The 27,057-nt window shown below is 39.8% G+C and overlaps 1 protein-coding gene across 1 annotated transcript in view; it reads right to left on the bottom strand.

The window, feature by feature from the left end:
- OXCT1 (3-oxoacid CoA-transferase 1) overlaps positions 1 to 27,057 on the bottom strand; it is a 161,764-nt gene that overhangs the window by 15,729 nt on the left and 118,978 nt on the right. The window contains exon 14 of the mRNA XM_069556449.1: positions 19,534 to 19,623. Coding sequence (XP_069412550.1) covers positions 19,534 to 19,623 — 90 coding nt within the window. The remainder of the gene's footprint in view (positions 1 to 19,533; positions 19,624 to 27,057) is intronic.

Genomic DNA, 27,057 nt, shown 5'->3' with positions numbered 1-27,057 from the left:
GCTGATTCTTATTTAGAATTCGTATAAGATAGGACAAAAGGAATTATCAGAGAAATTGTCTCCTAAGTACAGGCTGTTTCAAAACCTTGCGCTATCATGCTTTCACCTTTCTAGAGGCAGCTTGTGTTCCTGCAGTAATTTAAGGAGAAATACAAATGAGTAGCCAAAGGCATAACTGGTTTAATTGGGAAACAGCCAGCCACAGATTTGATCTCTCAAGTCTCCACCCTTAGATCTCCCAAGGAAAGGTCTCCTTGACAAATGAGTTATTTTTTTACCAAGGGTAGGGGGCATACATAGGATGCAAATGCATATTATACATTCCTTCAAGTTTTATTTTTATTTGTTGAAAAAGTAATATATTCACAGAAAACAGCAGTTCTGGACTCCCCTCTGTATCCTTAGACATACTCTGAACAGGAAATCAATTTCAACTTTATTTAGCATTTTTCTATATACTTTTATACATTTTCTTCTCACCTCTGCATTTAAAAATTTTTTATTTTATAACAAATTTTACTTCACTATCTACTATGGCTTACTACAGGATATTAAATATAGTTTTCCATGCTATATGACAGGACCTTGTTGTTTATCCACCCTATATACAATAGCTTACATCTATTAGACCCAAACTCCCAATTCAACCCTCCCCTGCCCATCTGCTTTCACAAGTCTGTTTCTTTTTATTTTTATTTTTTGGCTGAGCAACATGGCTTGTGGGACTTTAGTTTTCCAAAAAGGGATCAAACCTGAGCCCTAAGCAGTGAAAATGCTGAGTCCTAACCACCAGACTGCCAGAGAATCCCTTACAGGAATTCTGTTCTCTATGTCTGTGAGGCTGTTTCTGTTTCATAGGTAAGTTCATTGTGTTGTATCTTAGATACCACATGTAAGTGATATCATAGGTATTTTTCTTTCCCTGTCTGACTTACTTCACTCAATATGATCTCTAGACTCATCCATATAGTTACAGATGGCATCATTTTATTCCTTTTTATGGCTGAGTAGTACTCTAGTATATATATATTAATTAATGTGGATATTATTTGATATGTAATATTGTATACATGTGTGCATATATATATATCTTCTTTATCCATTCATTTGTCAGTGGACGTGTAGGTTTCCATTTCTTGGCTATTGTAAGCAGTGTTGCTATGAACGTAGGCATGCCTGTATCTTTTAAAATTAGAATTTTGTCCAGATATACGCCCAAGAATGGGACTGCTAACTCACAGGACAACTCTATTTTTAGTTTTCTGAGGAACCTTCATACTGTTTTCCACAGTGGCTGTACTAATTTACATTCCCACCAAAAGTGTAAGAGGGTTCCATTTTCTCCACACCCTCTGCAGCATTTAGCGTTTGTAAACTTTTTAATGATGGCCATTCTGACTGGAATGAGGTGGTACCTCAACGTAGTTTGATTTGCATTTCTCTAATAACTAGTAATGCTGAGCATCTTTTCATGTGCTTATTGGCCATCTGTATGTCTTCTTCGGAGAAATATCTATTTAGGTCTTCTGCCCATTTTTTCATTGGGTTGTCTGGTTTTTTGTTATTGAGTTGTATGAGCTGTTTGTGTATTTTGGAAATTAAGACCTTATCGGTTCCATTTTTTCAAATATTTCCTCCCAGCTTGTAGATTATCTTCTCATTTTATGGTTTCCTTTGCTGTGCAAAAGCTTATAAATTTGGTTAGGTTCCATTTGTTTATCTTTGCTTTTATTTCTATTGCCTTGAGAGACTGCTCTAAAAAAATATTGCCATAATTTATGTTAGAGAATGTTTTGTCTATGTTCTCTTCTAGTTTTACGTTGTCATGTCTTATATTTAAGTCTTTAAGCCATTTTGAGTTTATTTCTGTGTATGGTGTTAGGTAGTGTTTTAATTTCATTCTTTTACATGTAGCTGTCCAGTTTCCCCACAACTTATCAAAGAGACGGTTTTTTCTCTATTGTATATTCTTGCCTCCTTTGTTGAAGATTAATTGACCAAAGGTGTGTGATTTTATTTCTGGGCTCTGTATTCTGTTCCATTGAAACTCTGTATTTTTAAATACTATGTTGACCCAGCTATTTATGTTTTAATTAATCAGCTTTAGGTATTATCTATTAACTTCTTACAGGGGCACAAGAAGACTTTCCTCTCCTGCAAACCTCTATGCTTCATCATCTTCAGTTCACCCAGCGTAGCTATGTCACAATTCGTACATAACTCAATAGTCAGAATTTACACCATGCTGGCAAAATGATTGTAAAATGGCTCACTGATGCCCCAGGCAGTGTGGAAAACCATGATTATATTCACTTTCTTATATAGCTATTTGCCTTTCCTGGAATATATTTGGGCCTCTATCTGCTCACCGGTAAAATGTGTGTGCTGGTCTATAGTCATATTTTTTTTTTCAAAGTTTCCTTCAGCTACACTACCTTTTCTTCAAATATGAAGGAGGGATTGAGATGGGAAGCAGGTTTCCAACCATCAGCCCCTTTCTGCCATTCCCTACTCCCCCAACCCCGCGCAGTACAGAGCTGACCATGGGGCACGTCTCTGCTGCACAGTTGAAACATTAGCTCTGATGATCTGATCTTCAGATCGTTTTCTTCTGATTATGATGAAGCTCCTTTCTAAGGATCAAGCGCCAGAAGCCTAAATTACTATTTCCCTTGAGGCTGAAGGCTAATTTGTCACATTTTAGATCCTCTATTTAAAATGGCAAAAATGCTCCTACTGCTTCCATTTTGGGTCTAAAAGCACCACACATGATGCCATCATCATCTTAAGCCATCTCCAAGTTTACCTTCTCAATTATGCACCACTGTCTGACTTATGTCTCTCAAAACTGCTACCATACCAAGTATGATCAGAAGCAAAGGATTTCAAATAACTGGGCTTAAGATTTTACTCCTTCTGATAACATGTCAATGAACCAACATATGAGCAATTAAGAGGCTTTAGTATACTTAATCCAGTGTACGGCACGAAAGATATTCAGTGTTTTTTGAATGAATGAATGGGAAAAAAGGGGAATTCCATTGGGAATCTTGGGTGAATCTCAAAAAATGACAAACTGTATTACTTTAATTTAGTCAAAATTAGTGCTAAATATATATGGAGAGAGTGGATAGACATTACACTTTTAACAAAAAAACTGTATCTTTCTAGACCTTACTGTGTAAGAAAATTTATAGCTGTAGAAATGAAACCTCTTTTCTGCTTCATTTTTAATGATCTACTTTCATTCCCAGATTTCAAAGAAAGCTTGCACGTGTGACAGACGCTTAATTAAAGAGCTGAAATTAATGATGAATGTTCGAACTTCTATAGTTGTCAGGACTCCATGCATGTCATATAACTCAAATAAGACATGTCACAATGAATTCCAGGTCTGCGTGTAAACAAAGTGAACAATCTGTGGGCCTCCAAGGAACGTTTTCTGTGGGGAGCTCTTACTTAGTTCCCATTATTTGAGCAAGATCTACATCTGGTATGAAAGCAGCCACTTGGGTTCCAATGAACAACCAACTCTGGTTTCGGAGAACTTCAACTACCAGAATTAACTGTGCCCTACCAAGACCGAGGGCCTTCCCTGGTAGCTCAGCTGGTAAGGTATCCGCCTGCAATGCAGGAGACCTCGGTTCAATTCCTGGGTTGGAAGATCCCCTGGAGAAGGGATAGTCTACCCACTCCAGTATTCCTGGGCTTCCCTAGTGGCTCAGACAGTAAAGAATCCACCTGTAATGCAGGAGACCTGGGTTCAATCTCTGGCTTTGGAAGATCCCCTGGAGGAGGCCATGGCAATCTATGCCAGTATTCTTGCCTGAAGAATCCCCATGGATAGATGAGCCTGGCAGGCTACAGTCCATGAAGCCAAAAAGAGATGGACATGACCGAACAATTAAGCACAGCACAGCATATCACCAAGACATACCTTTCAAAAATCATTTTCCATGTAAACAGTACAGCTCAGTGATTCAGAGCAGAGTCAAAGGACCTGAGTGTAAAGCCTCACTCCACTCCACACTAGCCGGGCAAGGATCCTGTGTCTATGCTTATCCATTTGCTATACCTCAGGGGTGACTGTGAGTGTCCAGCACTTACCAAGTGCTCAGTAACCTTGAACTGTTTACATAACGTATACTGAACATTTCCACAATCTACTAGGGAATTCTTTAGGCTTTCTTGGTGGCTCAGATGGTAAAGAATCTGCCTGCAATGCAGGAGATCCAGGTTTGATCCCTGGGTGGGGAAAATCCCCCGGAGAAGGCAACGGCAACCCACTCCAGTATTCTTGCCTAAAGAATCGCATGGACAGAGGAGCCTGACAGGCTACATGGGGACCTACATGGACACAGTCCATGGGGTCACAAAGAGTCCTACACAACTTAGCAACTAAACCACCAGGGAATTTTTCAGGGAAGTCTTAAGTTCCTCAATGAAGTTGAACACAGAATTACACAGAAAATGGCCTAAACAGACTTCCTGAGACCCACAGAACCAATGAAACTGCAACCCATATTTGGGAGCAAACCATATGGCTGGCCTAGGATGGTAGCACCAACAGTATTCTTGCAGTGACAACAAGGTATTTAGATGACTCCATTCACACTGAGCTTCAAGACATAACACAGATCAAGGAAAAAGAGAAAATGAGATGCAGAAGGATTAAAGAATGTCACAGTTTCAATATTCAACAATAGGTTAGCTATGAAGCCAAGATATGACTAACTCTCACTTGAGCGCTCTATTCTAACCATGCCAGGCTGAGCCTTACAGTGTGCTATGATTCACAAAGCAGGAACAATCGCTGGGTTTTTAGCAATAAAAAATAAATCCCCCAAAAGAGATGCAGTGTAGTGGGGTAGCAAAGAACACTTTATTAGGAGTCCAAAGACCAGGTGTTTCATTTTAGCGCTTCCATTTAATTGTCATTTGGTCCTTTAAATTCTTTGTGCTGTTGTTTTCTTTTCAACTGCCAAGTCTTCTTCCTTACCTGATCACAGCAGGAAGGAATGTTCTGAAAGAGCAGTAAAGTGAGAGGGGTTGAATCTACTTGTGAATTTTTAGGGTGAGTGGTGTCTTGTTCATCTCCATCAATCTGCTCCTTTCTTTCTCCACGAAGAAATGTCAGAAAAGGTAGATGACCAGACACCAAGTGAAGCATCAAAAAAGCTCTGACTGGTCCTCAAGGCTTCTGATTTTTATATGTATTTCCTTCTTTGCTAACTTCATCATAACCTTGGTGAACATTTAAATCTCTTTCCTCCACCTGCTTCTCCAGCTTTCTCTTCCCCACTGCATCACTTACAGACCTCCTACAAAATCTAGGAAACCACCATTTTGTTTTTATCCAACCGAATACTTTCTATAACTTGCTTCATGGTGATGTCTCCTTAATTCTTTAGATAATCTGTGTGCAATTTTGCTAAATTCTTCAGTATAAATAATTCTGGTTAAATGATAATAAACCCCTTGTCATCATGACAAGCTTCATGTTATACCAATAAACTTAATCCCAGATAACAAGTTCTCTATTTTACAGTGATTTTTGCATTCCATGTCAACACTCATCTGAGGCAACAGAGCATTCATGTAAGACTTTGATTTACATAAAACCCCATTTCATGCCCATCTTTTCTGTTAAGTGTTTCTTAAATGTGCCCCAACATTATTTCTTCTTTCACATGTCTTTTTTGGGAAAGCCCTGTGATCAAGTACAAATAAGGCAAAGTCTAGAAGGTGGTTGCTCCTTAAGGGAACAAGTCTTCAAGGGTGTGTTCATGCCACCTGAAACACACTCCATGTACCCCTTCACCCCACACTTGAATGGCAACACCCGCCCCACTCTTCATGACTTGGCTCTGGTGTCATCTACCCTGGAGAAACCATCTCCAACATCCCCTATAGAGTGCCCCTACCCTCAGTGTCCAAGGGATATTCTCAGTCTGCACTGCTTAGGCACTCCTGTGTTTGCTCTCCATAGATGTAACTGTTGCCTTCTCTTTACCCACCATTAGACTCTGAGCTCCCTGGATGCTGAAACAATTTATCTCTGTATCTTCAGCAATGAGTACAGTACTAGACAAACCACAGTGATCAATAAATGCTGTCTGACTATTACAATTCTGATCCAAGGAATCTGGCAGCATTAGAGTTGTAAAATATCGTGTGGCTGAGTGTCTGTGGTCTACTGCAGGCTGCTTTAGTCCTAGGAAATGTACTTCTACCTCCTGAGCGTCTCTGAGCTCACTAGGAGAAATAAAGCTCACAGAAGTGTGCAAAGGAACCTAGGGGGGATAGACAGAGGCATGAGCAAAGGGAGAAGCAAAGACACCTCAAGACTTACTATAGAGAATGCCCTTGTGGTCCACTGGTTAGGACTTCACATTTTCACTGCCCTGGCCTGGGTTCACTCCCTGGTCAGGAAACTAATATCTCACAAGATATGTGGCAAAGCCAAAAAAAAGAAAAAAGAAAAAGGACTGCATTATGAAGCATACAAAAGTGTAAGACAGAAACTGAGTGAATTCTACTTATTCTACTTCTGCCTGCTCCCTCCTAAAGCTGCAACGTTTACATTCATCTGCTGAAAAGCAAGGCTAAAAGGCTGACTCTGCCAAAGGAATACTCCATACTTTGTCTGGTGGCGAAACAAAACCAAGGACAGGCCTCTCTTACAGCATGCCAAAATATCATGGAAGAAACCTGAGTGCCACTGCCCTCACCCCTTCCTTCTATACACACACACACAAGCACACACAGAACAGACATAAAAAACTGGGGAACACTCTATTACAAAACCCACGGCTGTCAAATCACTGTGATGGTTGGTACGGTACCTAGAAGGGAAACATGTGACTTGCTAAAGAAAGAAAATCAAGGTACACAGAATAAAAGGACAGGATGATGATCATATTACTCACACTGAGTTTATCCTCATGGGATATTTTTAGCCTTTACATAGCACCTATTTGGTCAGGATGCCAACAATCCACATAGGACTTCAGTGGAAAGACTCAGCTAGCTCTGAAGTGGAGAGCAATTGCTATTACAAATGGTTTTTACAAGTGGATATAATAACAGTTTGTAGTTACACAGGCACATTCTCAGGGGAAGACCAGCCAAATGAGACAATAGATACAGCAAGTCATTTCCCTGAAAGTAGTCTTTAGGGCTTTGAGACCTTAGAATAGAAGGCCTTTTTTCTTCAATATAATACAAAGGTCTTTATCATGGCCTTTTATTTTCTCTCCAAAGACTGCATCCTATGGTCTCTACACAAAGGATGGCAGAGTCCAGGACTGAGCAGAAATTGTTTTCTCTTTCCATCCCTGAACTGTTAGCTTTCCATCACTGAAGTGTTAGCTTTCCTATCAAGAACCATGGATACTCAAGATCACAGGACTTAATGTTATTCATTAAATTCTATAAGACTTTTTAAAGGGCTTTATTGGTTGCTGGGTTGTGCTCTGCTATTTTCTTCCATTATAACATTTTTTTTTGCAGGCATGTCCATCATTAACGGACAAATAAAAAAGACAAAACCATGTGAGGATTTCTATTTTTAATGGTGAATATTGTTTTTTTTTTCCAAACAAGCCTAGCCAAGAAGTTTCATTAACAAATTATAAAACAGAGACAAGCTCTTATGAATGAAAAAAAATTAAACCAAATGAAACTGTTAATTATGAATTACTTTATCTTGAGATACTTTTCAATGTTGTTGAAAATTATCTCAAGGATGTATCTGAGAAAGCATTTTTTAAAAAACTCTTTCATATTTGCGGCCTTTGGTAATATATTTGATCCAAATTAAAAAGGATGAATAAATCTCATCTATACTTTGTATAATTCCTCTGCACAAAAAAAAAAAAAAGAAAGCAAAGACAAGGTAAAACAGTATTCAAGATTTCCATATGACACCTTTCCTATCATATATGAAATGGACTTAATAAAAGTATTATTCACAAAGATTTATTCTCAACTTCATGATAAAAAAGACAAATGAACTTATATATGAAACAGAATCTGAGACCTAGAGAACAAACTTCTAATTGGGGGGAAAGGTGGGGAGGATGGACAGATGGGAGGTTGGAATTGACCTATACACACTGCCATACTTAAAACATAAAATCAACAAGAAGCTACTGTATAGTTCAGGGAACTTGGCTCAATATTCTATAATAACCTAAATGGGAAAAGAACTTGAAAAAGAATAGATATATGTATATGTATAACTGAATCACTTTGCTGTGCCCCTGAAACTAATACAACATTGTTAATCAACTATACCCCAATATAAAAGTTAAAAAATAAGTTACATTATATTTAAGAAGCAAAGACAAAGTAAAACAGTATTCAACATTTTGATATGACTGCTTTGCTATCAGATACGGATTAGACTTAATAAAAATATTATTCACAAAGATTTATCCTCATCTTCATAACAATATAATTATGACTCTTTTTATCCTTTAGAATCCAAGCCTCCTACTGTAATAAAAATAAAACCTAAGCCTGTTTCAGAAATAGAGCTCTCATTTATGTTCTCAAAAATAAGTACTGGAGCTTTGCCTGTTTCCAATAAATGACAACTATGACTGAATTTCTTTGCTTTTGTGCTCTGAGAGTTATACCCTTAGGAACACATTTCCAGTACACAATACTGAGAACAAAACTTTCCTTTATATTGTTAGTGATGATGGTAGTTGCCAGACAGAAAAGTTTAGTAACAGAAAAGGGAGGCAGGATATATAGGTTCTCAGCTTGCGTCTGGTCTTAATTTTCTACTTGGTCTTAATTTTCTACTTGACCTTTATCAGAATGTTTAATCTCCATGAAATTTGGTTGGATTATCTTTAGAAGGAAAACAGTTAAGACTTACCTCAAAAGAGTGTTATAATGATAAAATAGAGGCAGTTTATGAACATGTAACTGCTTGGAAAAAGTTAAAACTGGTCAAGTATGTTCAAATTAATGAATTCAACAATTACTGATTCCTAATATGCACTGGGCATGATTCTCCTCAGCTGTTGTGATAGAAAGAGCCCCTGCCCTCATGGAACTCACATTCTAGAGCAGAAAGGAGATGAATAATCATCAGAAGAGGGGGGAATTTCACTTTGTGTAATAGTCAGGGGAAGCTGCTCTGGTATTCTCAACAGAGATCTGACTGAACTGAGGAGGCAAGCCATGCAGATACCTGAGGAAGAGCTTTCCAGGCACAGAGAGCAACAAGCAAAGAGGCCCCGAGGCAGAGGGTGTTTGGAATGTTCCAGAAACTTACAGGAATAGAGTCTGGCTAGAGCTCAGTCCACTGAGAAGGGAATGGCAAATCATTTCAGTATTCTTGCCTTGAGAACCCCATGAATGGTACGAAAAGGCAAAATGATAGGATACTGAAAGAGGAACTCCCCAGGTCAGTAGGTGCCCAATATGCTACTGGAGATCAGTGGAGAAATAACTCCAGAAAGAATGAAGGGATGAAGCCAAAGCAAAAACAATACCCAGCTGTGGATGTGACTGGTGACAGAAGCAAGGTCTGATGCTGTAAAGAGCAACATTGCATAGGAACCTAGAATGTCAGGTCCATGAATCAAGGCAAATTGGAAGTGGTCAAACAAGAGACGGCAAGGGTGAACGTCAACTTTCTAGGAATCAGCAAACTAAAATGGACTGGAATAAGTGAATTTAACTCAGATGACCATTATATCTACTACTGCAGGCAGGAATCCCTCAGAAGAAATGCAGTAGCCACTATGGTCAACAAAAGAGTCCGAAATGCAGTACTTGGATGCAATCTCAAAAATGACAGAATGATCTCTGTTCATCTCCAACGCAAATCATTCAATATCATAATTATCCAAGTCTATGCCCCAAACAGTAATGCTGAAGAAGCTGAAGTTGAATAGTTTTATGAAGACCTACAAGACCTTTTAGAATTAACACCCAAAAAAGATGTCCTTTTCATTATAGGGGACTGGAATGCAAAAGTAGGAAGTCAAGAAACACCTGAGGTAACAGGCACATTTGGCCTTGGAATGCAGAATGAAGCAGGGCAAAGACTAATAGAATTTTGCCAAGAAAATGCACTAGTCATAACAAACACCCTCTTCCAACAACACAAGGGAAGACTTTACACATGGACATCACCAGATTGTCAACAACAAAATCAGATTGATTATATTCTTTGCAGCCAAAGATGGAGAAGCTCTATACAGTCAACAAAAACAAGACCAGGAGCTGACTGTGGCTCAGATCATGAACTCCTTATTGCCAAATTCAGACTCAAATTGAAGAAAACAGGGAAAACTGCTAGACCATTCAGGTATGACCTAAATTAAATCCCTTATGATTATACAGTGGAGGTAAGAAATAGATTTAAGGGCCTAGATCTGATAGATACAGTGCCTGATGAACTATGGCAGGAGGTTCGTGACATTGTACAGGAGACAGGGATCCAGACCCATCCCCATGGAAAGGAAATGCAAAAAAGCAAAATGGCTGTCTGGGGAGGCCTTACAAATAGCTGTGAAAAGAAGAGAGGCGAAAAGCAAAGGAGAAAAGGAAAGATATAAGCATCTGAATGCAGAGTTCCAAAGAATAGCAAGAAGAGATAAGAAAGCCTTCTTCAGCGATCTATGCAAAGAAATAGAGGAAAACAACAGATTGGGAAAGCCTAGAGATCTCTTCAAGAAAATTAGAGATACCAAAGGAACATTTCATGTACAGATGGGCTCGATAAAGGACAGAAATGGTATGGACCTAACAGAAGCAGAAGATATTAAGAAGAGGTGGCAAGAATACATGGAAGAACTGTACAGAAAAGATCTTCATGACCCAATTAACCATGATGGTGTGATCACTCACCTAGAGCCAGACATCCTGGAATGTGAAGTCAAGTGGGCCTTGGAAAGCATTGCTACAAACAAAGCTAGTGGAGGTGATGGAATTCCAGTGAAGCTATTTCAAATCCTGAAAGATGATGCTGTGAAAGTGCTGCACTCAATATGCCAGCAAATTTGGAAAACTCAGCAGTGGCCACAGGATTGGAAAAGGTCAGTGTTCATTCCAATTCCAAAGAAAGGCAACTGCCACACAGTTTGCACTCATCTCACATGCTACTAAAGTAGTGATCAAAATTCTCCAAGCCAGGCTTCAGCAATACGTGAACTGTGAACTTCCTGATGTTCAAGCTGGTTTTAGAAAAGACAGACGAACCAGAGATCAAATTGCCAACATCTGCTGGATCATGGAAAAAGCAAGAGAGTTAAAGAAAAACATCTACTTCTGCTTTATTGACTATGCCAAAGCCTTTGACTGTGTGGATCACAATCAACTGTGGAACATTCTGAAGGAAATGGGAATACCAGACCACCTGACCTGCCTCTTGAGAAATCTGTATGCAAGCCAGGAAGCAACAGTCAGAACTGGACATGGAACAACAGACTGGTTCCAAATAGGAAAAGGAGTACGCCAAGGCTGTATACTGTCACCCTGCTTATTTAACTTCTATGCAGAGTACCTCATGAGGAACACTGGACTGGAAGAAGCACAAGCTGGAATCAAGATTGCCGGGAGAAATATCAATAACCTCAGATATGCAGATGACACCACCCTTATGGCAGAAAGTGAAGAACTAAAAACCCTTTTGATGAAAGTGAAAGTGGAGAGTGAAAAAGTGAAAAAGTTGGCCTAAAGCTCAACATTCAGAAAATGAAGATCATGGCATCTGGTCCCATCACTTCATGGGAAATAGATGGGGAAACAGTGGAAACAGTGTCAGACTTTATTTTTTGGGGGGCTCCACAATCACTGCAGATGGTGACTGCAGCCATGAAATTAAAAGACGCTTACTCCTTGGAAGAAAAGTTATGACCAACCTAGACAGCATTTTCAAAAGCAGAAACATTACTTTGCCGACTAAGGTCCGTCTAGTCAAGTATATGGTTTTTCCTGTGGTCATGTGTGGATGTGAGAGTTGGACTGTGAAGAAGGCTGAGTGCCAAAGAATTGATGCTTTTGAACTGTGGTGTTGGAGAAGACTCTTGAGAGTCCCTTGGGCTGCAAGGAGATCCAACCAGTCCATTCTGAAGGAGATCAACCCTGGGATTTCTTTGGAAGGAATGATGCTAAAGCTGAAACTCCAGTACTTTGGCCACCTCATTAGAAGAGTTGACTCATCTGAAAAGACTCTGATGCTGGCAGGGATTGGGGGCAGGAGAAGGGGATGACAGAGGATGAGATGGCTGGATGGCATCACTGACTTTATGGACGTGAGTCTGAGTGAACTCTGGGAGTTGGTGATGAACAGGGAGGCCTGGTGTGCTGCGATTCATGGGGTCGCAGAGTCTGACACGACTGAGCGACCTAACTGAACTGAGAGCTCAGTAGGCAAGTGGGAGAATCCCAGTAGCTGGAATCACAGAGGTACTGGGATTGATGTTGACAAACCAAGGAGGGCCTTAGAGATCATATGTAGCACTCTGAACTTGATCAAAGGGAGATGGGAAGCCTTGGAGGGTTTCTGAGCCCAGAAAGAAGTAATATAATCTGATTTATATTTTAAAAACATCACTCCTTCCACTGTGTGGAGAACTGTGTGTGTGTGTGTGTGTTTCCATCCAACTCTTCTTTTTTGTCTCTGACAATAGGGATCTTAGTTTGCATTGCCCTCCAACACCAGTGCCTATTCCTCTAACCTGCAACACACAGGTCCCTTCAAACTTTGCCCCATCCATCAGATCTCCATGCAAATGCTGCATCCCATGAGATGCACTTTGATGTGTAACTATTCTAAGTATTGGTTTCTATGACTCTATCCCCATGAGACTATGATCTGTCTAAATGAAGGACCACATCTTTCTATTTTTAACTTCCTCAGAGCCTATTATAGTGCTCGGCATATAGTAGGTACTCAACAAATATTTGGTGCCTGCAGAAACAAGTAAGTTAACATACTTACATACAATAATTCTGCTAAATTTCCAGAAAAAGCATCAAAGAATATTCGTCAGAGGATGGAAGGTGCTAAGCCAGCAAATTCATAAAAAGCTGGCTCATTTATATTTGATAAGGTAGAGGTCAAAGTGAGCTATATATAAAAAGAAAGAGAACAGAACATGGAAACAACTAAGAACTTGAAACAACACGATGTATTTGTAGAGATCCTAGAAGAAGCGAAGCCCTGGAAACAGAATGAGGTGGGCTGCTGGAAAGTTGATGATAAAAGATTGGGAGGCTCAGGTAAGCTAAATAATGTGGCCCTATTTCAATCCAGCTTTAGTTTGAGACTAGTCACTTTGGCAGTGGCATGGCATGACTGGTTACCAGGAAAGAAAGTCTGTCTAGCAGAAAGAGGACCTTTGGGATGCTATGCAGATGTGACAAGGACCTAAACAAGCAGAAATGGACAGGATGGAGCAGATCACAGGGGTGTTGTGGATGCAATACGTACAGTGCTTGGTGCCAGGGGAGGGGCAGAAATTCCATGGGTAATTTCCAGAAGGGGCAGGGACATCATCACTTCTCGAGTTGTGCTAGCAGATGGAAGATTTTTAGAGGAAATGATGATTTTACTTGTATAAGTGTTATAGCTGAGGTAGTTATGGAACAATCGGGGGGAGTTATCTAATAGGGAAGAAATACAGTCCTAAAATTCATCAGACCATTCCAGTGTGGAAATAAGGATCAGGGATTCGCTAAGTGAAGAATAACAGTTGGGGCCAAAAATTTATATAGCATCCAAGAAAGATGCAGAGGGTCAGAGGTGCAGAGGGCCTTGGATGAAGTTACATGGAGCCCTGGAGGAACTAATAAAAAAGAAGATGTGGTGCCTAGGGATCCAGGTTGTTGAGAACAGCTTTGCACTGGGGTAGCATGTGGTTTACAACTTTGGGTCCAAGGCTATAGTTAAGGTCTTTCTCAGAAGACCAGAGAGGGGCAAAGAAAGTCCAAAGACATGGGCTTTATCTTTAAGAGTATGATCCAGAAATTACATGGGTTCAAATGCTCAAATCCCACTGACTCAAACTTGGTCACATGGATTGACAGCAGGAAGAGAAGGGGATGACAGAGGATGAGATGGTTGGATAGCATCACTAACTCAATGGACATGAGTTTGAGTAAGCTCTGAGGGATGTGAAGGACAGGGAAGCCTGGCGTGCTGCAGTCCATGGGGTCTCGAAGAGTCAGATACGATTTCGTGACTGAACAACACCACGCAAGGGAGGTCTGGAGAATGTACTCTGTCACTGGGCTACAATGTGCCCAGCTACAGCCTGGGAGGGTTCTAATACAAAGGGAAGAAGGGGAGATGGGTACTAAGTGACACAATTCTGTTGCTTTATTTTAAATATTTTGCTGAGAGAATTCTCTGGCAGTGGTCCAGTGGTGAGGGCTCCTTGCTGTCCCTGCTGAGTGAGAGCAAGGAGTTCAATCCCACAAGCCAAATGACATGGCCAATAAAAAAATAAATGAACATTTTGCTGATATCCATCTCAACAAAGCAAGGAGAGCTTTGACCAGGAAAAATGATAAAAAAGAAAGAAGTAATTCTGAAACCTGATGCTTCCAGAAAATGGCCAGTGTGGGTGGGATGGTGATACAGAGGTAACTGTATGGTGATACAGAGGTAACTCCTGTGAGGATACAGCATGGAATTGTATGATGAACATGGACTAGACCAAACTGACTAAAACTTCAAGCTCTGCCGCTGACCTGGACAAGTTTCTGACCTGCCTACATCCCAGCCTTACATTACAGGGTCACCGAGTGGTTAATAGATTCAGTATCTACAATGCCATACACAGAGCCTTGCACCTAGTGAGGACTCAAACTCATACTCCTTTCCCCTATTTCTCCCCATTTTTAGAGGGCAAAAGAAGGACATGCCAAGAGATCAAAAGAAGATAAAAAAGAAGGTGGATAGACACCAAAAACTACCACTACTTTTTTGTAATTCTGCCTGGAACCTTGATGCCTAAGTTTAAATGAAAGCCATTCTACAATGCCAGTCTGACACCAGTGCGTGCTCTATGTCTCCAGAGGCAGTTTCAAGGCAAGGAAAATGTTATGATGGTTACTCTAGAGCAGCATGGTAGGCAGCCAGGCTTCAAATACCAGAAGCTGCTGGCTGGCTGCAAAGACTTGCAAGGAAAGTTTCCTTCATTTGATTAAAACATTTGTAAACATTAGGTCATGCTATATTTGTAAGTAACCTACAACTATAACCCTATAGATGAAGAAAAGGAGCAGAAAGCTATACTTAAGACCAGCTGATGGCTCCATCCACTTACTGAAAAAAAAATTAGCAGCCCAAGAATACAAGATTATATTTCTTTCTTCAGATTTTAATTCTTCACTGCAAACTATCCACTCTGTATCTTAGAAAACTGTAGGGATTCTCCCCCTAGGCTGTCCGATTAGTCATAAGGCAGTAGAAGTTACCTGGCATGTCTAAAAGAACTGGTCATTAACTGGAGAGGCCACTAGGAGTGAAAGAACTCTCCTCTCTCTTTTCTTTCCAACCTCTACCAATCTTCAGGCAGACAAAAGATGCAGGAAAGAAGTGGTGAGGTCCTTGTGTTTCCTTAAGTTGGGCCAGTAACAATGAGTCCAGGTGAACAGTATATAGTAGGAATCACATTCCAGGAGTAAAAAGTGAAGGTGGCAAGATAGGAAAACTCTTCTTTTGGTTAGTTTTCAAGGTTTGTTGTTATTTAGTTGCTAAGTCATGTCCCATGCTAGTAAAGTAATGCTCAAAATTCTCCAAGCCAACAATATGTGAACCGTGAACATCCAGATGTTCAAGCTGGTTTTAGAAAAGACAGAGGAACCAGAGATCAAATTGCCAACATCCGCTGGATCATCAAAAAAGTAAGATAGTTCCAGAAAAACATCTATTTCTGCTTTATTGACTATGCCAAAGCCTTTGACTGTGTGGATCACAATCAACTGTGGAAAATTCTGAAAGAGATGGGAATACCAGACCACCTGACCTGCCTCTTGAGAAACCTATATGCAGGTCAGGAAGTAACAGTTAGAACTGGACATGGAACAACAGACTGGGTCCAAATAGGAAAAGGAGTATGTCAAGGCTGTATATTGTCACCCTGCTTATGTAACTTCTATGCAGAATACATCATGAGAAACGCTGGGCTGGAAGAAGCACAAGCTGGAATCAAGATTGCCGGGAGAAATATCAATAACACAGATGACACCACCCTTATGGCAGAAAGTGAAGAGGAACTAAAAAGCCTCTTGATGAAAGTGAAAGTGGAAAGTGAAAAAGTTGGCTTAAAGCTTAACATTCAGAAAACGAAGATCATGGCATCCAGTCCCATCATTTCATGGGAAATAGATGGGGAAACAGTGGAAACAGTGTCAGACTTTATTTTGGGGGGCTCCAAAATCACTGCAGATGGTGACTGCAGCCATGAAATTAAAAGACACTTACTCCTTGGAAGAAAAGTTATGACCAACCTAGAGAGCATTTTCAAAAGCAGAGACATTACTTTGCCAACAAAGATCCATCTAGTCAAGGCTATGGTTTTTCCTGTGGTCATGTATGGATGTGAGAGTTGGACTGTGAAGAAGGCTGAGTGCCGAAGAATTGATGCTTTTGAACTGTGGTGTTGGAGAAGATTCTTGAGAGTCCCTTGGACTGCAAGGAGATCCAACCAGTCCATTCTAAAGGAGATCAACCCTGGGATTTCTTTGGAAGGACTGATGCTAAAGCTGAAACTCCAGTACTTTGGCCACCTCATGCGAAGAGTTGACTCATTGGAAAAGACTCTGATGCTGGGAGTGATTGGGGGCAGAAAGAGAAGGGGACGACAGAGGAGGAGATTGCTGGATGGCATCACTGACTTGATGGATCTGAGTCTGAGCAAACTCTGGGAGTTGGTGATGGACAGGGAGGCCTGGCGTGCTGCGATTCATGGGGTCGCAAAGAGTCGGACACGACTGAGCGACTGAACTGAACTGAACTGAAGTCATGTCCAACTCTTTTGCAACCCCATGGACTGTAGCCCACCACGCTCCTCTGTCCATGGGATTTCCCAAGCAAATATACTGTAGTGGGTTGCCATTTTCTTTTCCAGGGCATCTTTCCAACCCAAGGATCGAACGTTTGTCTCTTGCATTGGCAGGGGGATTCTTTATCACTGAGCAAACAGGGAAGCCCAGTTTTCAAGGTTATCTAACTATGAAGTATGAAGAAATCACTATTATTACTGCATCCTCCTGTCAATGGTTGTTCAACTGCTACTTGTGATTTTGGGACTCTCACAAGAGGAGATAGATAAACACATGTCCTTCTATTCCACCATCTTGAACCAATCTCTTAATCACAAGAATACTTTTTGTTAGTTTGTTCAACTGAAAGTATCTAGGGAAAATATCTAACTTCAGTTCTGGTCTGAAAGTCACTGCCAATTTCCTCACTGAGAGAAGAAAAACAAGAAATGCTAAAAAAAAAAAAAAAGGAGTATCTTCCTTCTATGAAAAGCTTTAATAAGGGCTTCTAATCAGAAGTTTGAAGTGCCATGATTCCTCTATCAAAAATTCCAGCTGAGGAGAAAGAAAACAGTTTGGGGGGAAAAGAGAAGTGAGAGAGAGAGAATTTGCTAAATACAGGCCCAATGTTTTGAAAACGAATGCACAAAAATAATCTGAAATGAGTCGGACTTCACTGCCTATGCGTCAACATTGAAGGAACAACAAAAGGAAAGTCGGCAAGTTTCCTCCAAATAGACATTATGTTCTGGAAAAAATCTGGATTTGATTTGCACGTTTGGCATTCTTTTGTCTCTGAAATGGAGTATTTTGGATGCTTTTTTGCAAGGCACTGCTCAGAAGTCACCTGTGTTGGTTTCATTTCTATTGTTCCATATTTATGCTTCACGGCTCAGTTTTCAGTGTTTACTAAGCAATTTATGATAATTTTGTATTTATTACAGTTTTCACAATGAAACTGCTTCATCACACATATCATTCTGTAACAGAACTCCCCATAGGAAGCAAGTCGAATGCAAATCTTTCAGATCCAGGCTCTCCAACAACACTTCATCACCAAATAAAAAAAGTGAAAATGAACTACCACTTCCACTCAAAACAGCAGGTATCAAGGAAAAGACCCTGATGCTGGGAAAGATTGAGGGCAGGAGGAGAAGGGAACGACAGAGGAGAAGGGAATGACAGAGGGCAAGATGGCTGAATGGCATCACTGATTCAATGGACACGAGTTTGAACAAAATTTGGGAGATAGTGAAGGACAGGGAAGCCTGGCGTGCTGCAGTCCAGGACTTAGCAACTGAACAACAACAACAAGGTGAAAACAAATAGTTTTTGTTTCAAAACTAAGAATTTTTTAAAAGGAGAATGATCAAAGGGCATAGAGAGTGAAAAGCGTACTTGTCACTCAATATCAACTTTGCAAATTATCAGAAGCCCAGGGATTCGGGTCAGGAAGGCAATTAAGCTCAGCTAGTTCAAATATAAATAAAAAAGGAATAAGCAAGGAAATCATACTGATAACTTGGCATTTAGAAGACTGGGCTTCAAAGTCAGAGGTATCAGGACTAATCTCAGTTCCACTAGTTATGTGACCTCAGGCAAGTACTTAACTTCACTGAAACTCTGTTTCTGGACCCACAACAAATACCTATATCAAGCTCATGGGCTTGTACAGACAAATACACACAGAGCTTAGTGTACCTTTGGAGCAGAGTAAGCTCAATGAATGGAAGCCATCAACACTGTAGGATAATGATATCATCATTATCATTAATTACACACCACGAGGTCAAGGATCCTTGTCCATTTTTAGTCACAGCCAAATTTCAGCAGTGCCCAACACAGAATAGGCATTCAATAAACACTGAATAATTAATCAAAATAAAAGTGTAATATTCTTCAGAATAGACCACTTGCTGTTACCAAGTCCATCATTTTCTAACACTTTCTCAAAATGGCAACTCCACAGCCTTGGTAAAAGGCCATATTATCCATATGAAAATAACTGCTTTTAAAAACCCACATTCTGTTGCATTTTCATTTTTCACAGAAATAGCAACCACTATAACCATCTTTTAACCTGAATCAGAATTCACTGGCAGTCCAGTGGTTAGGACACTGAGCTTCCACTGTATGGCAGAACGAGTTCAATTCCTGGTTGGGGAACTAATATCCCTCATGCCGCCGGGTGTGGCCCCCAAATTAAAAATATCTACAAACCTGAATCAACACCTCTTCCCTAACATCTTTTCACTGCCTTTGAAGACATTATAGCTTTTACCTTTAATGCGCATGTGAGGCAAATAATCAAAGAATGCCCTGATGTTTGCTTCAAAGTTAAACCATTTAGCTGAATGATAATAAATAACTGTCTTTATTTGCAATGTTTTGGTCTAAAATATAAACACTATCAAGTTGAGTGATCCAGAGCAAACAATAAAAACCACAGCCACATGACCTGGTGCACAGGATTTCAGCCTAGTGTGAATTTCCAAAAGTAGCCCTCCTTACCTTTGCAGAATGTTCCATGGTGACCACTACTTTGGTTCTGGCACTGGACACTAGATCCATAGCCCCTCCCATTCCTTTCACCATCTTTCCCTGCAAAACAAACAGAAAATAAGAAGTAATTATCTTTCAACCTTTCAGTATATGGTGTAACAAAATTAACTTGCAAGAAGTTGCTGGAATAATTAATCAGAAAAACTCATTGACCGTCATTGCTTAGTACTTGAACTTTATCACCTTAATATTCTGCTGTTCTCTATTATTCTGTGGCTGAAGGATAAGTTCAGGATAAATATTACTATGACACATTTATTAAATATAGCTAACATTATTACATCAAAGAAATATTAGCAATAAGGCAATCAGTGGATAAGAAAAGCCTCAAGAATCTTCCCAAAATTCTGGGCACATTACTACTATCAGAATAACAGGAGATTAAAATCTATATACCTCTGACATTAATTTCTTTCTTTTTAAACATACAATTGGCACCACTGAGTCTTCAATCACAGACCCTTTCTAAAGCACTCTCTTGGATGTCCTGCAGATTAAATGCCACTAGGTAATAAACTAATGCATTAGTGGTGTTTCCCTAGTAATGATTAATATGAAAGGTGGGTCTGTCTTTCTAAAACTTGGCACTCCTCTTGCTCTTACAAAAATAAACCAAAACAAAAATATCTATTTCTGTGAAGCAAAAACGGAAAACAGAAGCAGAGTTCAGGATCCTTTCATCAAGACATTTCTATTGTTGTTCATCTGTCCAGCTCCTCATTCATTAAACATTTACCAACCACATTCTCTGTGCCATATATTTTGAATAATTCCCACTGCCTAGTCTGTCTCCTGGTTACAGAATTTTGAAAAAAGCAAGTGCTTCCAGAGATGATGAAATAAATTCTTACTCAAGTAGATTGACGAGAAATGTTTCTAACACTGAAACCTCCTGAAAATTTAATATATTTTTTCATACAAGTCCTCTTGCTGATTTGACAGTAAATGCTTACAGGGCTCTTGGCTCCTTCCCCCTAATTTCATAGCTTTAAGGAGATTAGGCAATATACTCACACCTGGCTTTAAAACAGTCTCAAATCCCCTGATTTCAGAAACATTTTAGAGGTCAATGCAACACTGCATGAACATGAATTAGGAAATAGAAAAGGGAGTAAGTAGTCAGGATATCTTCGTGGTTTGGAGCTTGTCATTAAATGACATGACAAGCATGGCAATGGTTGGAGAATGGAGCAAGAAAGGAGCAGAAGAGACCAAATGAGTCTGTCTTCAGACATTAAGATTGCCATGAAGCAGAATATCCATGTAGAAATGTCTAATTTTATATTTCTATAAGTCATGCCTTCAACCTTACTTGACTGCAATTTTAATAAGTTAAGCACCAAGTCATAATATTTCTGTAGAGAACACTGATATGTTATGGTACAAAATACGAAAGTTATAGATGGAAGGAGTGAATGTCTATCATAAACTCCAATTCTTAGAAATTTGAGATTTTTAAAGCATTAGAAGACACTAAAGCTAGTCCATTTTAAAATATCTCCAACTGCTGTGGTAAGAATATCAGCCAGTCTGAGCTTCCATACAGGGTTTCCCTAGGCAGACTAAGAGTGTAAGTGCCAAAGAATGAGAAAGCCAAAGAAAATTGGAAACTTAGTTAGTGCACTAAACGTTCCTTGAATTAAAACAAAATTCTTTGAATTAGAATATACCACAGTCCAATTTTGTCCATTGTGACACAATGATATTGGTGAAAGTTAATGACAGCCTCTAAAAAGAAGCTTGTCCATTTTAGGTGAATCTGATGTATGTATTTTAAACCACTGTCAATTATTTAAGAAAGACTTATAGAGTACCAACTAGGCACATAAAACCGTGCTGGCAGGAATATGAAGAGCTATAAAACATGCTGAAAAGAACTAGCTCTTGTTTCTGTTAAAAAGAACTTTATCCCTCGACTCAATGCAAATAAACAGCCTTCACCATGCAAAGGAATTCAAGAGATCTAATGTCCTGTCCTCAAAGCACATGCTATGCTTCAAAGCACTCTTCTGAAACTTACACATTTGTTTCCAAGAGTGAAAAATGCAAAAGATTAAGTGCAGAACACCTGAGACCTATTAACCCATTGTGTGTCATGTGCAAAACACTGAGAGACAGGTTAATCCCTGGGTCATGATCCCCTCAGGAGGCCATGGGAACCCACTCCAGTATTCGTGCCTGGAGAATCCCATGGACAGAGGAGCCTACAGTTCATGGCTACAGTCCATGGGGTCGCAAAGAATTGGACATGACTGACGTGATGTAGCATGTACACTCACAAATCTCTCTGAATTTGGGCTCATTCTTCATAATTCAGGAATAAGAATATCTGCCCTACCATAAAGCTGTTGTGAGAAATGGATGAAATAATGTATGAAAACTGTGGAATAAACAAAAGTTTCTAAGTTTACCGACTTACATATTCAGTCAATTCTGTTTCCTGAGTGTCTTAACATAAGCCTGACTGTACTCGGTGCTAGAGTTAGAGATGATGAAGACAGGCTTCTTCCTCATAAATTTCACCACTGAGGGAAGGGAAAGCATCCTTGTGCAATTAAAGAGACTGGAACCAAATCTCTTCCCTGTAAAAGAAGCATTCTCTACCTCTCCCTCATCCCAAGGCAGAGCTAAGTGCCTTCCCTGTGTCCTTGGCACTATTCGGTATGTGATTCTATCACAGTGAATGTCAACTCTCCTTTTCTTTCCGTCACTGTACTGTTCATTATTATTATCACTACATTATAGGGGCTCGGATGAATACGTGGATGAATGGCTTCAACTAACATAGGTATGTTGGAGCTCTAGCAGAACACTGCAGATGCAGATGCTAACTGTGCCTGGAGAGGCAGGAATGGGAGGAAGAGGCTGGGGCAGGGGGGTGTCACAGAAGAGATGCTTCACAAAAGCAGCCTGCCAAATGGGAAAGAGAACAGCAGTGACCCCTAAGGGAAAGCAATTCTAGCAAGTTAACAGGAAAAACCTTCAAATGTTTGTTTTCACATTTTTTAAGTAAGTTCATTGTGTTAGAAAAGGAAAATACAACATTTCCTTCCATTTCAATTCCCAAGTGATTTCTGAAACAGAATCAATTACTAAAGGAAAACAACTTATTCTATCTATACCAGCAGAAAAAAAACAGTTATATAAGACATACTCTCTGAAGCAGGTGGGAAATTCAACACAGTCTCTCAGCCCCACTCAGCAGGCACTCTTCTGGGACTCAACTACTTGCATATCCCAGTTCTCTACTGCAGCTGGGAAAGACATCTGCCTGAGTGCTAGACAACGGAAGAGAGGGAGGAGACATCTGTGGTTTCAGGTTCTGGCCCATAAAAACCTCTCACATGGAATCCATCATGCTCCTTCAAGTTCTATAATCTGGACACTGACATTATAGATGACTGAGCTTCCTTCAGCCTGAGTCCTTCAATGACCATGTGGAGCAGAGCCCACTTATTCAGAAACAAACTGCATTGTTCAATACAAGTGAAAAATAAACATATAAGGTGCTAAACCACTGAAGTCAGGAGGCTTATCTCTTACATCAGCTAGTGTGACTAATAAAATGGTGTGTTGTCCAAAACAGTTCTATGTAAGGGACAGGATTCTGCACAGGGACAGAACTAACTGTTACAGCTGCACAACAGTGGGGGACCTGAGGCCTCTTAAGGAGACGTTTTACCACTGCTCTTTTGCGGGGGGGTGGGCGGGGGGGGGTTGTGACTCAGCCAGATACTGTCCTAGGCACTGTAATTACCTGTTTATCCAAATGTCCTACACACTGCTTGACATTTGATAGAGTTGGGATACAGATCTCATCTCCGTCTTCATCCCCCTCCTAGAAACCCTATATCCTATTCAATATACAAAATAAAAAGCTGATAAAACAGAGAGGTTAAGGAGCTAAAAATATACTTTTAAATAAATCACAAGAGAGAAAGTGGTATTTAGAGAAAAACAGGCCTATAATAAAGGAGAGATTCTGGGCACGATTGAAGCACTGGGCCAGGGTGACACAAAGTGTGGCTTTCTTTAGAATCTCATCAGCAAATACACATTTCTTGAATGGGGCAACTTTAGTTCTGAAATGTATTCTGGCTAGCATAATGGGGAGATGATTGCTGGATACTCATTTCATAGCCAGCTCATTTTATGGATTGACTCTGACATCAAGTATGAAAAGAATACTGAAATAAAATGCACTAGAATGCTGCATCCTGTATTATTTAATACAACAGTTATAAAACTTTTCTAAGAAGATACTGACTCAAGTGTTATCCTCCATTCACAAATATTTCCAGGGTCTATTATGAACCAGGAACTAAAGAATTAGGCATAAAATATGAATATGATCATCTACCTCTTTTTCCTAGGAAATATATTTAAATCCAAATAAATATTTTAAACACATTTTTATTTACTTTGATCCTATTTCCTAATATCAGAATTCTGAAGAAAAGTGAAGGAGATTGTTAAAATACCATTTAAAATAAAACATAAAACATACTGAAAATGATTCTTACCATCATCTTTATCATTAGTATATAAAAGTAATGGCTTATTTTCAGATCTGTTACCTCTAAATATTCTGTTCTTAAGTGAGAAACAATGTACAATCTACAGAAACAACTTTTAAAGCATTTTAAACTAATGCTACGTGCCCCACTGAAAAATGTGAATCAAGTGTAAGAAAAAGGGAAAGATAGCTGTTATTTATTAATAAAGCTAAGGTTTGTTGTTCAGTATTAAATACCAGAACATTAAGAATCCATCTCAACCCAAATGTAAGCTTCTTTACTTCTATTTCAGTTCCCCATTATCAAAAAATGTTCTAGGATAGAAAAGGGCCTCTAAACATGTTCCCAGCTAAAGTGCAGGATAGAGGGAAACTAAAAACCATAATAATCAACATTGTTTAAACAAAGAGAGAAAGGTTATAAAGATTTAAATTTTCCTTTAGCTTAGCAAAGTTATAACAGAAGTACAGCAGCATATTTCTCTTTTCTGTTATACTTTGTATTCAGAACCAAGAAAAATGTGACTTTCTTTTCTAAGATTAATGCGTATTTCCCAGGACAGGTGAATTGATCATGTAAACCAATTAATATGTAACTATGAATGAAATAATAGTCTCTACTGCTAAGTAAATTGGCAAAATTGCTTGTAACAAATATCAGTTATCAATCATAATATGGGCTGAAAAGAAAAGCATTATATAAAAAGCAATACTTGAATAAACTCAAAATTTCATTTTAGTAAGCACCCTTGCTCCTGTTCTCTCTCAGATCTTGTTTCATCAATTATCCTCCTCTTTGTAGACTCTTCAATACACTGAGGTCCGATTTCTGTCTTGATCATGCCCTTGAAGTGAGAACTACTCAATCCATTCTCTAATATTTAATCATTTGATTCAGTAATACTGAGGGTTTATTTTATACATTCCTGGGCCTTTTCACAACATTTTACACTCTTGTCCACCAATTTCTGAACACTCGCTATACTCACTGGCTTCCACGGTTCATAAAATACCTCCTACTCTCTTTCAGGCCCCTTCTCGCATCCTTTTTCCCACACCAGCTTTGTGTGTTGGCCAACTTAAAACCTCTACCCTTGGGCTCCTGCTCTTGTCACTACTTGTTCTCCATGAGCGACTTCATCTGTGTGCTCATGATATAAATCACTCCATCTCTGATGTTTCTAAAACCACATTTCAGCTCAAATCTTTGCTCTGAGTTTCAGATTTCAATATCCACCAGTCAACCCTGTGGCACAATCTATTGGCTGATTCCCAAAATAATTTCCTCTTGTTTCTGGGCAATTGGCTACATTTCCCAGCCTTCCTTGAAGTTAGGGTTCATCATATGGATAATCTCTGACCAATGGAACAGGGTGAAAGTGATATATAATACTTCCAGGACTGGACCATAAAATCTTCCAAGAACAAGTTTCCATGTTTTTCCCCTTCCTGCAAACTACATGTTGAAGATGGTGCAGCCACGGAACAGGAGAAATCTCAATCCCTGAATTACCAAACAGAAGACAGCTGTCTGCCAATAAGGAGTACTCATTCTGGTCCTATGGGAGTGAGAACTAAAAACTTCTATTATAGTATGTTAATTATTCATGCCTCAACTCAGTATAGTCCAAACGAAATTAAGCATCTTTTCCAAAGCAAATCTCATCTGTCCACCAACTTCTATTTCTGTTAGTGGCCAACCATCTCAGGGACTGAATCAGAAATGTTCCTATCTCTTGCTTCTCCTTCACTATCTATGTACAATCAATGAGTCATTCAATCACAATATTTCTTGAGTTTAACCATTTCTTACCCTAGATAAGATCTTTAAGACTTCTTCCTAAGTGGTGTTATAACATCCCTAGTAGTCAACCTGTGTTCAGCCTTGACCTTGGTGCCATGCTGTGCTTAGTCTCTCAGTGATGTCTGTTTCTTTGTGACCCCATGGACTGTAGCTCACCAGGCTCCTCTGTCCATAGGGATTCTCCAGACAAGAATACTGGAGTGGGTTGCCATCCCCTTCTCCAGGAGATCTTCCCAACCCAAGGATGGAACCCAGATGTCCTGCATCGCAGGCAGATTCTTTACCATCTGAGCCACCAGAGAAGCCCCTTGACCTTCTCAAATCTTTCCAACTCACAACCTCAAAAATAATCTTCCTATAATTAGCATTTTATATCATTCCTCTGCTTAAGACTCTCCACTAGTTCCCCAGTGCTGCAGGGTAAAGCCTAAGCACCTCACTCCGTCTGGCATAGAAACTATGATGGCCTGGCCTGAACCCTCCTCATCTCCTTATACCCCAGTTCCCATGTTTACTCCAGGAACAGTGAGTTTCTGGTCTACCACATATAACTTTACATTATGCTATAAGGCTCCACCCTCATTCTTTCAAGTGTACTCCAGTTACCCTTTATGTATCAATCATGATTACCTCTCCCAGGAATCATCCACATGCGTCTGCCCCATCCCATCAACAAGACAGATTAGGGACCTCTCTTTGCTGCTCTCACAGCATCCCTGCTCAGTCTCATTGCAGAATCAGTCACATGGCCTGCATTAGGGTCAGAGCTGATGTTCCACTGGCAAGTAGTGATGAGGCCTCATCACTAATCAATCCAGGTAACTAAAACTGAAATTATTCCTCATGAGAAGCATACCATTTCCCTCTCTAACAAACTCGGTCCCACCCACCACCACCATCTAACAACTTTAAACACAATACCAGGCCTCCAAGACAACCCAGCTATGACTACCATATGCTGTGATCAATCACATCTATTGTGATTCATCAGTATCTGTGCACTAAAGAAATCAATTATCTTCAAATAGGAAAAGGAGCCCTAGCTATTAACTACACTGCCTCTCTCATTTTGTAAAAGTATATATACCACTCAATCAGTTCAGTTCAGTTGCTCAGTCGTGTCTGACTCTTTGCGACCCCATGAATCGCAGCA

The sequence above is a fragment of the Ovis canadensis genome, chromosome 16, assembly GCF_042477335.2.
Source record: "Ovis canadensis isolate MfBH-ARS-UI-01 breed Bighorn chromosome 16, ARS-UI_OviCan_v2, whole genome shotgun sequence".
NCBI lineage: Eukaryota > Metazoa > Chordata > Mammalia > Artiodactyla > Bovidae > Ovis > Ovis canadensis.
The sequence above is the reverse complement of the archived record's forward strand: the minus strand, read 5'-3'. Positions and strand labels throughout refer to the sequence as shown.